Source organism: Tiliqua scincoides, chromosome 2 (assembly GCF_035046505.1).
Source record: "Tiliqua scincoides isolate rTilSci1 chromosome 2, rTilSci1.hap2, whole genome shotgun sequence".
NCBI classification, from domain to species: Eukaryota; Metazoa; Chordata; class Lepidosauria; order Squamata; family Scincidae; genus Tiliqua; species Tiliqua scincoides.
In genome coordinates this window covers 134759870-134774079 of record NC_089822.1, presented here as the reverse complement: position 1 = coordinate 134774079, position 14210 = coordinate 134759870, and the positions used below count along the sequence as shown (strand labels likewise).

The following is a 14210-nucleotide window of genomic DNA, read 5'->3' as shown; positions in this document are numbered from 1 at the left end:
ATTTGTTGACTTGTACGTTTGCCAAATATATTGCATAGAGAGGGAGAGGCCAGGCTCAAAGAAACTAGCAGATGCTGATTTGTATATTCTCAATATTATTACAGTATTTGTTTTTTAAAGCAGCAATCTCAGTCTGAGCTAAGTCTCTTTTCCAGAAGACCCCTCCCACTTAAAAAAGTCCAAACTGAAAGTTCTTCGAGAGGACAGGGACTCTCACTTGAAAGGTGTTTGCATTTGTTTTTCAGCTCTGGATTGTTTACCTACAAGCCCCTTCTTTAACCTGAGCTCAGTGATGGCACACTGAATCAGTGGCTAAAATCAAGATCTCAGATTCAGGGCCAGTTTTCAGCTTTGCTCAGTGGCGTCACCAGGGTTTGTATCACTTGGTGCGGGAGACCAGAGCTTCGCCCCTATGATGGACCTCCTCCCATGCAGTGGGTGGGGCAGCGTCCAGGCAGTGGGCTTGGTGATGTACCATCACCCTGCTCCCTATGGGGTTTTTTGCTATAACTTTTGATACAATAGAGATATTTCAACGCGGTTTGTTTCATTACATTCTGCATGAAATTATACATCAATTGATATGTAACATGATGGTATTACTCAAAAATACCAAGATTTAAAAATTTTTGGCAAGTAGTGGTATCATCCCCTCTGTGCGCGTCACCCAGTGCGGCCTGCATCCCCTAGGGATGTCACTGGCTTTGCTCCTGCCTTTCATTGTGATAACAAGTTGTTGGGCTCCTGTCATTTGAATCTTTCTCAGTCACCAATTTATTGTGATGCCAGTCATGTTTCATTTTGGCCTATCCTTTGGGTATAGTTAGTGTTAGGGGCGGAGAGGAGGACCCCTTTCCTTATGTATTTCCCACCCTCCATATGATAGCAATGAGACACTTCAAGGAAAACAGTCATTAACTGAAAAGCAGAAGAATCAAGAACAGCTTGGCCAGGCTAATCCTATTGCTGTTTCAGATTAAACACTGGCAATTACCAAGCCTATTATATTCTCAGTTCATGACCTTTAATTGGATGGCTGCTAACTCTTAAGTGCCTAAAAGCCCCCATCCCACTTTACCCTCATTCTCTGTTCAGTGCACTGTAGAATCCTATATGTACAAACAACATAAACAGAAAAACAGTTGCCTCCCTTCTTCCCGAAGAGCCAGATGGGATGTCCGCTTGGATGAGGTTGTTTAGTTCTCATTTTAGTTAGAGCAAGGCACAGATGGGCATTTCCTTGGGCTTCAGAAGAAAATACATTCCAAAAACATGTTACTACCAACTCTAAAGAGGTTAAAATCTTCAGTGCTGCTAACAGATGGAGAGGTTGAAAAGGCCAGCTTCTGGAAGTTCCAGACGAGCAGAGATTTTGGCCACCAGGTGGCACCAGACGCACAGGTTGCTAGGAATAATGCACTGGGCATTGTATTTTTTGCCAATTTCAGACACTGCAGGGTCAGAATAATTTGCTGATGTCGAGGACTAGTTGGGAGGGTGAGTGCACGCTGGACAGCCTCACAAGACCGTTGCTCAAGGATAAAATTCCTGCTGAGTCCTTCTAGAACTAGAATCTTTCTAATAGAGGCTCAATCAGACTCATCCTTTAAAAGTCCAGTGATATAGGAGACCACGTACCCACCCTCATCCACCCACCTTTTTGAATGCTTCCTTATTAAAATGAAGTGTGTGTGTGTGTGTGTGTGTGTGTGTGTGTGTGTGTGTGTGTTCAAAAATAGTGCCTAAGGGAGATAATTAAGCATTTTTCCCATGTTCTAGCTTGCTACATGCAGGGCATCCTCTGTTGGATGCCACATCCTTGGGCATAATGAGTTGCGAGCAAATCTTGCATGAGTGAAAGAAAGCTTGTGTGAAGGAACCTCCCCACACCCTGAAAAAGTCCCTCCGAATGATCAGGAGAGCTTCTGGAAGGACTGGGGTAGGGATTACAGGAGGAGGAGGAAATCTACCAATATCAAAAGGATGCACTTTTCTTGAGTGGAGCACATGGGGGGGGGGGAATTGCTGGAGGCTTTTGTATATAGAATAGTAAGGGGTGTGGCATGGAATTTCAAGGTAATTGCAAACTTCAGGAATGATATCACACTTCTCCATCTATACTCAGTTGTATTGATTATAAACTCAATTACAATAATTATTATATCAACTCCATTTTATATTAATGTATAATGAACTATTATACAAGCTCATATGTTGTCTCTTCATAGTCACTACTACTCACTACTGTGTTTATAAGTCCTTTTTCCATTATAGTTTAGCAAAATACTTTCCATCCCCTAGCATGTGCCCTTTATAGTCCATGGTTCATCTGATTTTCCAAGTACAAGAGAGCAAATTCAGCATAGTTTCTGGTGCATAACTCATACCAGTTGTATCTGGAGCTGGAATTCTTCATTCATGCTTTTCCACCCCACCCCCTGCCACCTCCCTGACAGGAAGATCAGGAACATCAGGGCCATTAAGATCCTTCCAAGTCAGGCACTATAAACGTACCTCCAGCAGGTGATGGCATGCAGCATTTTTTGATGGAGGCAAACATGTAATGTTGCATTTATTCCTTGCCCTGAACATTTTCTTCATGTAAATATAATACTGCAACATCTTTGGATCCCCCCCCCCCCCACAAAGATACCAGTAGTTTGCAGCCACTACTTATTAGGTCTACAGTGCTGACATTTTCTAGTGATCAAAAGAGATGTCCCAGTGCATCGCATTTCAGTCTTGCAGACATATTGAATCCTGCTGATTTGCCAAAGAAACCACAAGTAGTGTAAAATCCAGTTCAAGTGCATGCAAAGATGGCACTCTTGCATCTTGTTTGGCACACTGAGCTTTACATGATATTATGGTCCAATCCTATTCCACTCTCCTACCGGAGTAACTAGTGTTGCACTGGTGGAGGCTGCTTTGTGGTGGTTGTAAAACAGCCTTCGCTGTTGAGTGCAGCAGGCCTGGCAGTGAGAAAGCCACAGTGCCCGCCCACACCTTGGCAGGCCAATGTAAACCCAATAGAGCAGCTAAACCTGTGCAGGGATGTGGGTGGGGAGTGCGTCGAATGGGGCAAAGTGAGTAGAATGGGAGAGGTGTTGGATGTAATGGGGTAGTGTTGGGGGCAAGGAGAGCAGATAAGACCTGGAAGGGGAAGTGGCACTGGCAGCAACACATACCAAATCCTGAGCCCCTTTCCGGGTCCGATTCACCTGCACAGAGCAATGCAGACAAATATCTCCTTACCCCAAGGAAATCTCCAGCAGCCGAAAATCCCCTGCGGGATGCAGTGGAAGCTGCGCCAATGCTACTACATCACTGCGTGGGGATTTAGGTAGGATTGGACTGTAAACCTTACCATTTTCACTGCGTATGACAGATTGCATCAAGAAATTTGATCTCGCATGACGCAAAAACAGCATTAAGGTATCAGTCCCATCAGCAACCACAGAGATGTGTTTGTGTACTGCCAAGTTTAAAGCAACTTTCAAAAGGAGAAACCACAATGGCTGTCTCTTAAACTTCTGTGTGACCTTGGCTTGGCAAATAGTTCCCAAGCTTGGTTGCCAAAAGGAAGAGGTGCTTGCTGATGAGAACAAGAATTTTCCCGAAATGATCCTATCACAGATTACTGTTTTATGTACCACTAACATTCCATATCTTTCCACTGGACATTTCACAGCCATCAGACTGCACTGTGACTGCTCCGTAATGCATTTGCAACATACAGTCCACATGTCCTTAAGATATCAGTAAAGGTGCTTGATTTGGACCATGGCAGTCTGTGAAATAGTGCACCTCTATCAAGTGCAACACTTGTATGACCCTATTGCCTGCAGTCACAGCCTGTCTCCTCTCAGCTGAATTCCAGATTGCAGCCCATTTAGAAACTGTGGGCTAGATTCTGAGCCCATTTAGCCCCCTCTAGAAATTGAAAGAAATCCACTGAAAATTAACCCTGCTCTATCTGCATTAAACCCCCCCTTCTGCATATCCCTACCTTTGACACCATAGTGTGAGAGAATATTTGGACTTGTGATCATGGATAGACAGAAAAATGGACATTGCACACAGCAAATGAGTTCTTAGACCAAAGTTAGGTAGTTCCTTTGATTTTTAGTAGAATCTCAATGTCTACCAACTGGAACCAGGAGGAAAAAAAGTGACTTGTAGGATTACCAGGGATATCAGTGCCATCACATTAGCACAGAATTAAGAACTGGGTACTTCTATTCCCTAGCATGTATTCACTGCTGAAACAGAGACGCCTGCGTTGGCTTGGTCATGTCGTGAGAATGGATGATGGCCGGATCCCAAAGGATCTCCTCTATGGAGAACTTGTGCAAGGAAAGCGCCCTACAGGTAGACCACAGCTGCGATACAAGGACATCTGCAAGAGGGATCTGAAGGCCTTAGGGATGGACCTCAACAAGTGGGAAACCCTGGCCTCTGAGCGGCCCGCTTGGAGGCAGGCTGTGCAGCATGGCCTTTCCCAGTTTGAAGAGACACTTTGCCAACAGTCTGAGGCTAAGAGGCAAAGAAGGAAGGCCCATAGCCAGGGAGACAGACCAGGGACAGACTGCACTTGCTCCCGGTGTGGAAGGGATTGTCACTCCCGGATTGGCCTTTTCAGCCACACTAGACGCTGTGCCAGAACCACCTTTCAGAGCGCGATACCATAGTCTTTCGAGACTGAAGGTTGCCAATACTTCTATTCATATGTTTGACCCAGATTTTTTTTTTCCAATATTAGAACTGAGCTTATATCCTTTTGCACAAAAATCTACTTCTAGTCCCTCCCCCCCAAGTTTTCCTTGTTTCATCAAGGACATTTAGAGAACTTTAAAACAACATTTTTTTGTTGTTGCTTTTTGTAAGCAGCTAGTATGAGAAACTCTTGTAGATCTACACTACCGTCTGCATCATAACTCTGGTGCTCAAGAGTATGGCCTGCCTGTCCTTTACACAGGCACTTAAACTTCTCCCTGCTCTTGTCTTCTTTTCATCCTGCAGGGATTGTAGAAGATTACAAGCCTCCCTTCTTTGACGCAGTGCCAATTGACCCCAGCTTTGAAGATATGAAGAAAGTGGTTTGTGTGGATCAGCAGACACCCACGGTCCCAAATCGGCTGTACTCAGACCCGGTGAGTGACACAGTGCTAGAAAGAACAGCCAGGCCACACTCTCCAGTGTGCCACACTCACAGTTCCACATGTGCCGTCTGGATCGGGCACCAAGTCTTACACATCATAGTTGGATACAAAACAAGTCAAATCCATCTTAATTCACCTGAGGAAGGAATCCCCCCCCCACTCCACCTCCTCCCAACTCATAGGGGTTGAGGAAGGAGGCTGGGAACATAAGGCCTCAGAGGAGACATCCTGTCTGCTCAAGAAGTAAGGTAGTTTACTTTGGCATCTAGTTTTACAAGACAAAGGGGCCTGTCAAGGTCCAACAGTTCATCTTCCTTGGATGTTCCACCATTAGCCCTTCACCTGGCCTCAGTTAGAAGGAAGCCCTCCTGCTCATCTTCTAATCTGCCACTTGTTTCAACCTCTTCTGCCCCCAAGGGGTTAGCATGACTCCTTCCTTGTCCTCTATTTTTGTCCTCTATCCTTGTCACTCCCTCCTTGTCCTCTATTTCATCCTGCTCATTGCCCTGCTATTAGTCATTTCTCACCTATTCCCTCCTTGTCTCTCACCTCACCCCATCTTACTTCTGGGGTGGCTCCCCATTCAGCTTCCTGACCCCTTCTAATGGTGGTTGTCCCTTGGCTCCTCCTTCAAATCTCCCCAGTACCTCTCCATCCCTTTTACCATCTGTGTCTGTTCTGTCCTCTTTCTGTTGTGTCTCTCTCCACTTCCTCTTACTTTTTTCTCTGCTTCTCCACTTGATCTGTGCCCTTTTTCCACTTCTTCCACTGCCTCTCTGCACTGTCTCACTCTGTGCCCTCCCTTGCATCTCCCTCTTTCTCTCTCTCGCTCTGCCCCCTCCATTCCATCCCTTCCTCTGTCATACACCTCCATGCCCACTCCTCCCAGCTGGGAGTGCTCAGGGCTGCTGAGCTGCTGGACCTCCAGTTTCCGGGGGTTACTCATCATCAAGTGCAGGTTCATGGAGCTGTGGCCCTGGCTGGATTGCAAGGGCAGCAGTCAGGCTGGATGGCCACACACCTTCTGTGCCCAGAGACCAAATATTCAGGGCAGCTTGGTTGCAATCCAAAGATTGGCCTGATAACTTCAAAATGACCAGTAGTCAATGGGCAGCTTCGCCCACCTGTTTCATCCCTGGTCTTCATGTCTCCCCCCCCCCCTGCACCTGCTGTAACAAGTGGGACTTCATGAGAACAGACTGGAGACAGGGGTGGATGAAAGGCCTGGGGAAGGAACAAACTAGAGGCCTTGCAGCTGCTGCATCTTCCACTTTATTCAGTCACTTTCAATGGATAGAGCAAATCTCCAGGTTGACTCTTGGCAAACCAGCTGGATGTTGACCCAACTCTGGAGTCCCTACTATAATGAGCCAGGCAGAACCAGGTATCATTTATGCTTCTGCAGTCACACTATTCAAGTTTAAACATGCAGTGGGACATGAGCATCTCAGTATTTGTTTTAAAACACAACAAGGGAAGGAAATTCCTGACAGGGACACCTGGGAAGATCTTTTGGATACATCTGGGCAACGTATGGAGAAACCAGAGGAAGGACAGCCCAGACTTCAGGTGGGCAGGGTTCCGATGTGTTGTTCTCACTCCTTTGGATGGCGAACAGGGTGATCAAATACATGTGCCAAATAAGCAACAGACAAGGATTTACCTGCTTAGCGGAAATTAGTCAGGTTATAGAATTTGGCTTTTCTTTGTGCAGATGACAGACAGTGGCATGATTAAACTAACAACGTTTCCTCCCTCCCAGGCGGGTGTGCAAAGGAAGGAGGGACAGGGAGTGGGGAGACACAAATGCTCAGCTTCCAAGCTCATTACAGTACAGTCCTTGTTACCACAAGAGGTGGCAAGGGAAATTATCAATGCCTTTCTCTCTTTAAGGTGGGGGCGGGTAACATGGGATCAGGAGTGCCAGGAGTAACACAGGATCAGTCATTTTGTGGGGGGGGGGGGAATCCCTTTACTGTAGCATGGAGAGAGAGAGTTTGAAGCACACAGCTTTGTTGGAACAAAAGATCTTAAGACTGGATAAGCAAATCAGTGTAATGCAGAGAATCCCCTTCCCTCAAAGAAGAGACTGGGAGCCCAATCCTACTCAGTGGGCTTTACTCCCAGGTAAGTATACATAGGCTTGTGTGAATTTCTATGCTGGGCTTCAGTATTGCTACTTCCAGGGGAGGGAACAATTCAACATAACAGTTAAGACTAATAAAAACAAAAACTATCAATTAAAACAAAATCAAGTAAAAACATCAGAGCAAAAAATAGGCACCAGGCAGGCCTCTCTAATGAGGGCATCCAAAGGGTGAGAAAGCCCTCTGTCTTGTCATCACTCATCTGACCTCAAAGGCAGGGCACAGCCAGTGGCCAATGAGGCGTGGTGAGGTGACCATCGCAGGCAGCAAATTGACACAAGTGGTGCGCACATCACCTCTACTATTGCCCCATTAGCCAGCTGGCTCTCCCCTACCTTCCCTTAACCAGCAGTAGCAGCATTGCCGCTCTTCTTCCTCCTCCAGGTCTGTGTTTTCAAAAAACAGAAGATGAGGAAGGAAGTATGGAGGAGTAGAGTATGGTTGGCTAGAATGGAGGCTCAAAAATGCCACCACATGTGAAATTTTGAGGTAGATTTGGAGCTGGGGAAAGATGCCAGAGTAATTCTGAAGAAAGAAGCCAGTTTCAACATGAGTTGTGAATTTCTCGGGGAAGTTCCACAGCTCCTTAATCGATGCAATACGTATACAGGACTCTAGTTGTGTAGAATAATACCAGCTGAAAATGTAGTCTAGGAAATTGCAGTTGTTTCTACATTACAGTAATTCTCTCTCTCTCTCTCTCTCTCTCTCTCTCTTTCCAGACTTTGTCTGCCCTGGCGAAGATCATGAAGGAATGCTGGTACCAGAGCCCCTCGGCCAGACTCACAGCTTTGAGGATTAAAAAGACACTGAAAAAGCTCAGCAACTCCTTTGACAAACCCAAACAACTCTCCTAACTGTGGGGACCAGCTCTGGGACCAGAGATCAGATTTCTGACTCATTGGCTCAGTAAGAAGTTCAAGGTCACCCCCTTCCACTTCCAGTGCTGGTCCTGGCTTCTGTCACTGACTACAGCAAACCTAGATTGAAGTCTGGCCAAGAGGATTTTCAGCTGGGGCCCCGGGGCCAGGACTGAGCCTTCACAGGAACATTTCATGGAAAAGAAGACAGCCGTGTATTTTGCTTCAGGCATCTTTAATCTGTTTTCTCTAACTGCAGAGAAAGGGAAAACACACCCACCTTCCAGAACATACATTAATATAAATACCCCCTGGATCTGTAACCTGACGCCAGCCCGTCTCGCCACCAACGCCTGCAAAGTGGGAGGAATCCTACTTGGAAAAGAGCAGAGCGCTCTGCCCAAAGGGGGTGCTGCCTTGGAAACACCAATTAAGGGCCATACATAAGCCAGTGTTCAGACTGCGCCCGTAGCATCTGTGTGTGTCTGTACACATCTACAGGGTATGTAAGTGTGCAAGACAGGGAGGGAGACTACAGATGCAAAGACACATACTTGCACAGGCAGGATTGGATTTACATGCACACATGTTGCAAATGTCGTGTGCTAGAGACATTTAGGATTGGTATACATGTACTACAGCTATTTGCACATAAATGAACACGGTAGGGTGTCTGAGTGGACAGAAGAGTGCATCTGTGTGGGAAAGGTATGTGCTTGCAAAACTGCGTGGAGGGATATACCTGTTTATTCATAAGAATAACCCTGCCCCCCTCCCACCTCACAAACTGACGTATTCAAGGAAGGTAATTTGACAGTGTCTACTGGTGCATGTGAGCAAATGAGACTTTACTTGGGTTCTTTACAGCCTAGGAAAATGTCTCCCCCTCTTTGCTAGAGCAGGCATTAGCACCCATGCCCAGAGGATCTCCCAATAAGAGCTACTACAACAGGCAAGAAGGGTCTAATAAGCAAGGGCATCCCCCTTTCTGGCTAGCCTGCTAGGGATTCCCCAGTGCAGCTTTGACAGTACATCTCTCTGCTGTGTGCTTTCGAGCACACATTTCGGTGAATGTTTAAGTGGGTCAGCTGCTGGAATTCATTTTGAACTCTTTCAAACTGTTTCAGTGCCATCTATCCAAAGATGAACTGGGTCAATGTAACATGGCCACCTTCTGTGTTCTTGAGGGCCTCTCTTTTTGCCAGGCAGTGGAGAAATGCCTTCATGAACTAGGCCCAAGCAACACACTAGTCTCATGCAGACAGAACACTTTTAATTATGGCTTATCAATGACTGAACAGCATGTCTTAATAATGACTGAACAACAGTTAAGGATTGGCTGTAAATCAAGATGTGAAATCATACCATAAAGTGGGTTTGCAAATCATGATTTGCAAGGGTTGCATCTGGGCTAGCAAAACATAGTTAATAGCATTCCCCTACCTCTTCAGCCTCTCTGCTTTCACAGCAACAACCCAGTCTTGCTGGTGCTTCTCTATATAGGCAGTTCTCAAATTTACACTGGGGATCTGTTCTGGAAAATTGCACATATATCAAAAATAAGACATCAAAAATATCTTTAAAATTCTGTTTCCATTGAGAACAATGGAATTGGTCTGAGTTAGGAGGAAAGTCATTTAGCACCCTGATGATTGGTGAGTTCTGCTTGCCCAAGGAGGTGTAGGGAGAGGATTGAGGAGGGAGGCTACTGGGAGTGAATGTGGTTACTGATGTCAACAGCTGATAAAGCAAAGAGTGAAAACAAAGATGCTGGGAAGGAAACCGACAGCCCAATACTATACAAATTCACCCGCACCAATGCAGAAGCACCAGCATGGCTGGTGCTGCACCCTGCAGGGGAATTTTGCATGCTGGAGGTCTCCTCAAGGTCAGGAGTTATTTGTTCCCTTGGCTCAAGGAAAACCCCAGCAGTTGCAATGGGGCAACTCAAACTTGCTCCTGCTGAATTACTGATGCAAGTCATTGCCTAGTGTTGGCGGATCAGGCCAGGAAGGGGAAGAGGATACAACATGCCTCATGTTGGTGGATCAGGTCCAGGAAGGGGGAGATGTGCTGAACATGCATGACTCCTGGCACTCTCACCTCTCCTAGGTCTGATCTGCTCCCCCCCCCCCCCGGCATCTGTTGCCACCCTTCCTCACCCTGTTGTTCTGCTGGGAATTCTAGACTGGCTAGCTGACTGAGAGGGAAGGGCTTCACATGGTAGGAGGGTATGAAAGGGAACAGGACAAGGCTAGTGAGAAGAATGGGAGACTACTGAGGAGAGTGCGAGGCAACCATAGCAGGCAGTACAAGGGGAAAGAAGAGAAGGGAAGAAAGGTACCAGGAGCAGAAGGACCCTGGAGTAAAAGAGAGAAGAGCCAGAGAAGATGGGCATCAGAGAGACGACTCAGGGAAGGTCAGGATTACCTGAAGGTGGGGCACTGCTATGAAGGAGTGCACCAAGGGGGTCTGCCCAAGGAGTGTGAGAGAGGGCTGGGCAGGAGCACACATAGGTTTGATCTGATGAGACAAACCTCCCCCCGCCCACCATGAAGATTAGCTTGAGATGGTGGTTGGGCAACAGGAGAGGTGGGGGACCCTCTGGACTGTGATGTGTATCGGCCCCTCCTTTTCGTGTGCACTGGTGACAAGAGACAGGAGTGGAGCAGTCATCTTCTGGGAGGGATACCTTTGCAAGGATGTCTAGCCCCACCACCAGGGACTTTCCCACCTGGGACGAGACAGGAGGGGTAGGGATGTCCCAAAGGACTACAGTGTCCCAGAGGATCTGAGCCTATCCAAGGATGGTAAATGCTCAGCACTGAACTTCTGTTCTGTTCTGTTATTGCACAGTCCCTTATGAACTAGATTTTATGGGGGGGGGGGGGAGTGCTGAGTGGTGAACAATACCACTAAAGAGAACAATACCAGCCATAATTGAGTGGAAGCCTGCCCTTTGGCAAATATGCCTGGGGAAAACTGCAATCCAAATAAGAGGAGATTTAAATATAATCCCTCTCAAGAGTGTTGGTACGCACATGGGATACAGCATTTGCAAATTGCACATCATGCACCTTTTCCCCAACTGCATAAAGAGATGCATTGCCCGGTGCTGCCCATCCCTCCGTGTGACTGGGAAGATGCTTGTTTCAGCAGCTTGCAGATGTTAAGCATGGAATACTACCATCTGTGAATACATGGGGTGGGTGGGGTGGAGGGATTGCAACATTTTAATAAATCCTGAGGTATAATTTTGGAATATTAAGAAGGTCCCAACTGCATAAACACAGAGATGTGCAGGTCCTGCAGTTATGTGTTCAGCAGAAACTGCAGTGTCACTTCCAGGTTATGAATCCTTACATACTTCAGAAACATTGGTATCTGCACACAATATACCTGTGACAGGAGCCACTGAGTAAAACTGAGTAAAAGACTGATACTCAAGTTTCACATAGCAGACTTAAAGTTGCATGAGACATGACACTGTTTTGCACGCAAAAGATGGGATCTTGATTACATTTGCACCCAAACAAGCTCTTGCTGGGTTGAAAAAACATTGTTATTTTTGCATGAGCAACACTGTGCTTGCGCAAATGAGATCCAAGGGAAAAAAACAAATAAGGTGCAGGAAAATGACAGTATTTGCAGCCCTTCACCATTTAAGTTACAGGCTTTTGTCGGAGGAGAAAACTACAGACTGGAGCTAACTAGAGTTGCTCAAAGAAAGGCAAAACATCGACAAGGCTGAGAATCTTGTAAAAACTTGAAGCAAAGCAAAACAAACAAACAAACAAAACCTGCAGCTCTACACAGAGTTTTTGGTTGGCAACCTTCAGAGTTAGGTCACTTAAATTCCACTGAAGCATAACTGCAGGCTTGTAAAAATGCTTATGCCCTTTTGCCTATGGCGAGGAATAACTACCTCCAGACAACCAGGCAAAGAAATTTTACAAAAGTCTATTCCTCATTTTGTTTTTAGGTCACAAGCAACTAAAAGCAATGCTTAGTCAGGCAAGCAACCAAAAGTAAATGAATTCTGCACTAGTACATTTTGCTGATACATCTGTCAAAGACAGGGACATGCCCAAACTAAGCCTACAACTAAGCTAAAATTTGAATTTGACAGAGATAGCCTTCACTATACATTAAGGTATGCATGCGTTCACACACACACACACACACACACACACACACTGCACCATTGACTTGTTTTCTCCATAGGAATAGAACTGACTTGTGCATAAAACTTTCATGCGTGTGTGTGGGGAGAATATTTGGGACTGGACTGGGCTGTTGGGCTATCAAAAGCTACACGAAAATGTCAGCCTCTGAACAAAGTACTTGGTGAAAAGTGAGCATGGGAGTGCAAACCGTTTTGGAATGGGATTTCCATTGTGAAAAGAGAACACCTTGTTCTGTTCGTTCTACCTGGACTGAGAAAATTCAAAGCACAGGGAATCAAGGAAAGCCCTTGTTTGCTGTCACCAGAGCAGGAGGACAAGAGCTCAACAGCTGCCCCGTTGTACAGCCAGTTGTTCGCAATTGGCAAGCAGTTGGTTATCGCAGGATATACATGTGCCCAAAATATTATGGCTGGATTCGTGTTTTATTTTTATTAGCCTAGGAAACTCCAAGATTCATGTGGCTCTGGCTGGGTGTTTTATCAGGCTGTGGATGAACAAATATTTGCGCATTAAGGACCCAATCTCTTTTCCAGCTCCAAACATGGATGTTGGACTGCACCACAAAGATAACACTCTGACAAGCCGAAGAAACTTTTGCAGTATTTCAAAAGGCCTGTTTCCCTCGAAACATTCACCCCACTGCATTTGCTAACAGAGCTGTGCCCCCAAACACTCTCATCATCACAGATATGAGGGGTCATAAGTTTTTCAATCAGCAATTAGAAGATGTACGTTGATAAAATGTGTCTAATAACTTTTGTGTATCCAAAGCAAGTCTGATTAGGAGACAGTAAATAGCAATTATCCCACATGCCAGAAAGGAGCCTTTCTATGCAGACTGTAGACACAGGGCCAAGTATCAAGCTAAATATGAAGTGGATTTGCCAAAAAGTCACCTATGCATTTCATATATAGTAAATAATAATAATAATACAGGTATTTATATACCGCCTTTCTTGGTCGTTAGATTTCTCCTCAGACTTTATTCAAGGCGGTTTACATGGGCAGACTGTAAAATCCCGTAGGGATTTTTACAATTGAAGAAAGGTTTTATCTTTCAAGAACCAAAACATTTCCAATGGATCTTTCTGATCTGGTATCACATTCTGGCCTCCAGTTTCCTCCCACGCAAGCTGACAAGCAGCTCCTTCATCTCTCACATGGAGGGCAGCCAAGACGCTTCTTCGCTCACACCAAAGAGCAGGTGGAATAACTCAGCTCAGCTTGTCAGCTGCTTCAAGGTCTCGTCGTTCACGGTGCCGGTGGCCTCGAACTGGCGACCTGCGGATGTTATCTTCAGGCAAACGGAGGCTCTACCCTCTAGACCAGACCTCCTGCCCATACATTTTACAAATCCTTAGGCTGCTGAACCTAATATAAGTAGACAGTGGTGGAGCTGTCATTAACTAAAAGGTGCAAATGCCACAGGCACAGAGACTCACATGCCGCTAGAACCGCGCAGAAGCCTCTCTGAGGCTCCAGACATGGTCAGAAACTGTGCTTCTGGTTTGCCGGAAGCACAGTTTAAGACGTTGGAGAAGCCTCAGTAGGCTTCTCCGACATGTCTCGGAGTTGCACGAGGCTCTGCAACGTGTTGGTGAGTGGGGGGGCAGATTTTCAGGCAGAGAGGTGGTGGCAACCCACGGTGGGTGCCATCGCTGACCTTTGCACCAGGGTGCGGGGCTGGGGAGGTCTGCCACTGCAAGCAGAAATGTACTACGCTCCAGAAATTTAGATTAAATATGAAGAAAGCTCATATTTAAGGGTAGCTACATATGTTCATCTCACATTTAACACAGAAGATCCACCTGCCACAAAAGTATCAGAATGCAAGTCTAACTCACATAGGAAACG

General features: G+C 46.1%; 1 protein-coding gene across 2 annotated transcripts in view; it reads left to right on the top strand.

Annotated features, from left to right (window-relative positions):
- ACVRL1 (activin A receptor like type 1) overlaps positions 1–11418 on the top strand; it is a 46041-nt gene extending 34623 nt beyond the window's left edge. For both annotated transcript variants that reach the window (XM_066613650.1, XM_066613651.1), the window contains exons 9-10: positions 5023–5153; positions 8032–11418. In XM_066613650.1, the coding sequence (XP_066469747.1) occupies positions 5023–5153; positions 8032–8166 (266 nt within the window). In that variant the 3' untranslated portion in view covers positions 8167–11418. The remainder of the gene's footprint in view (positions 1–5022; positions 5154–8031) is intronic.
- The last annotated feature ends 2792 nt before the right edge of the window (positions 11419–14210 follow it).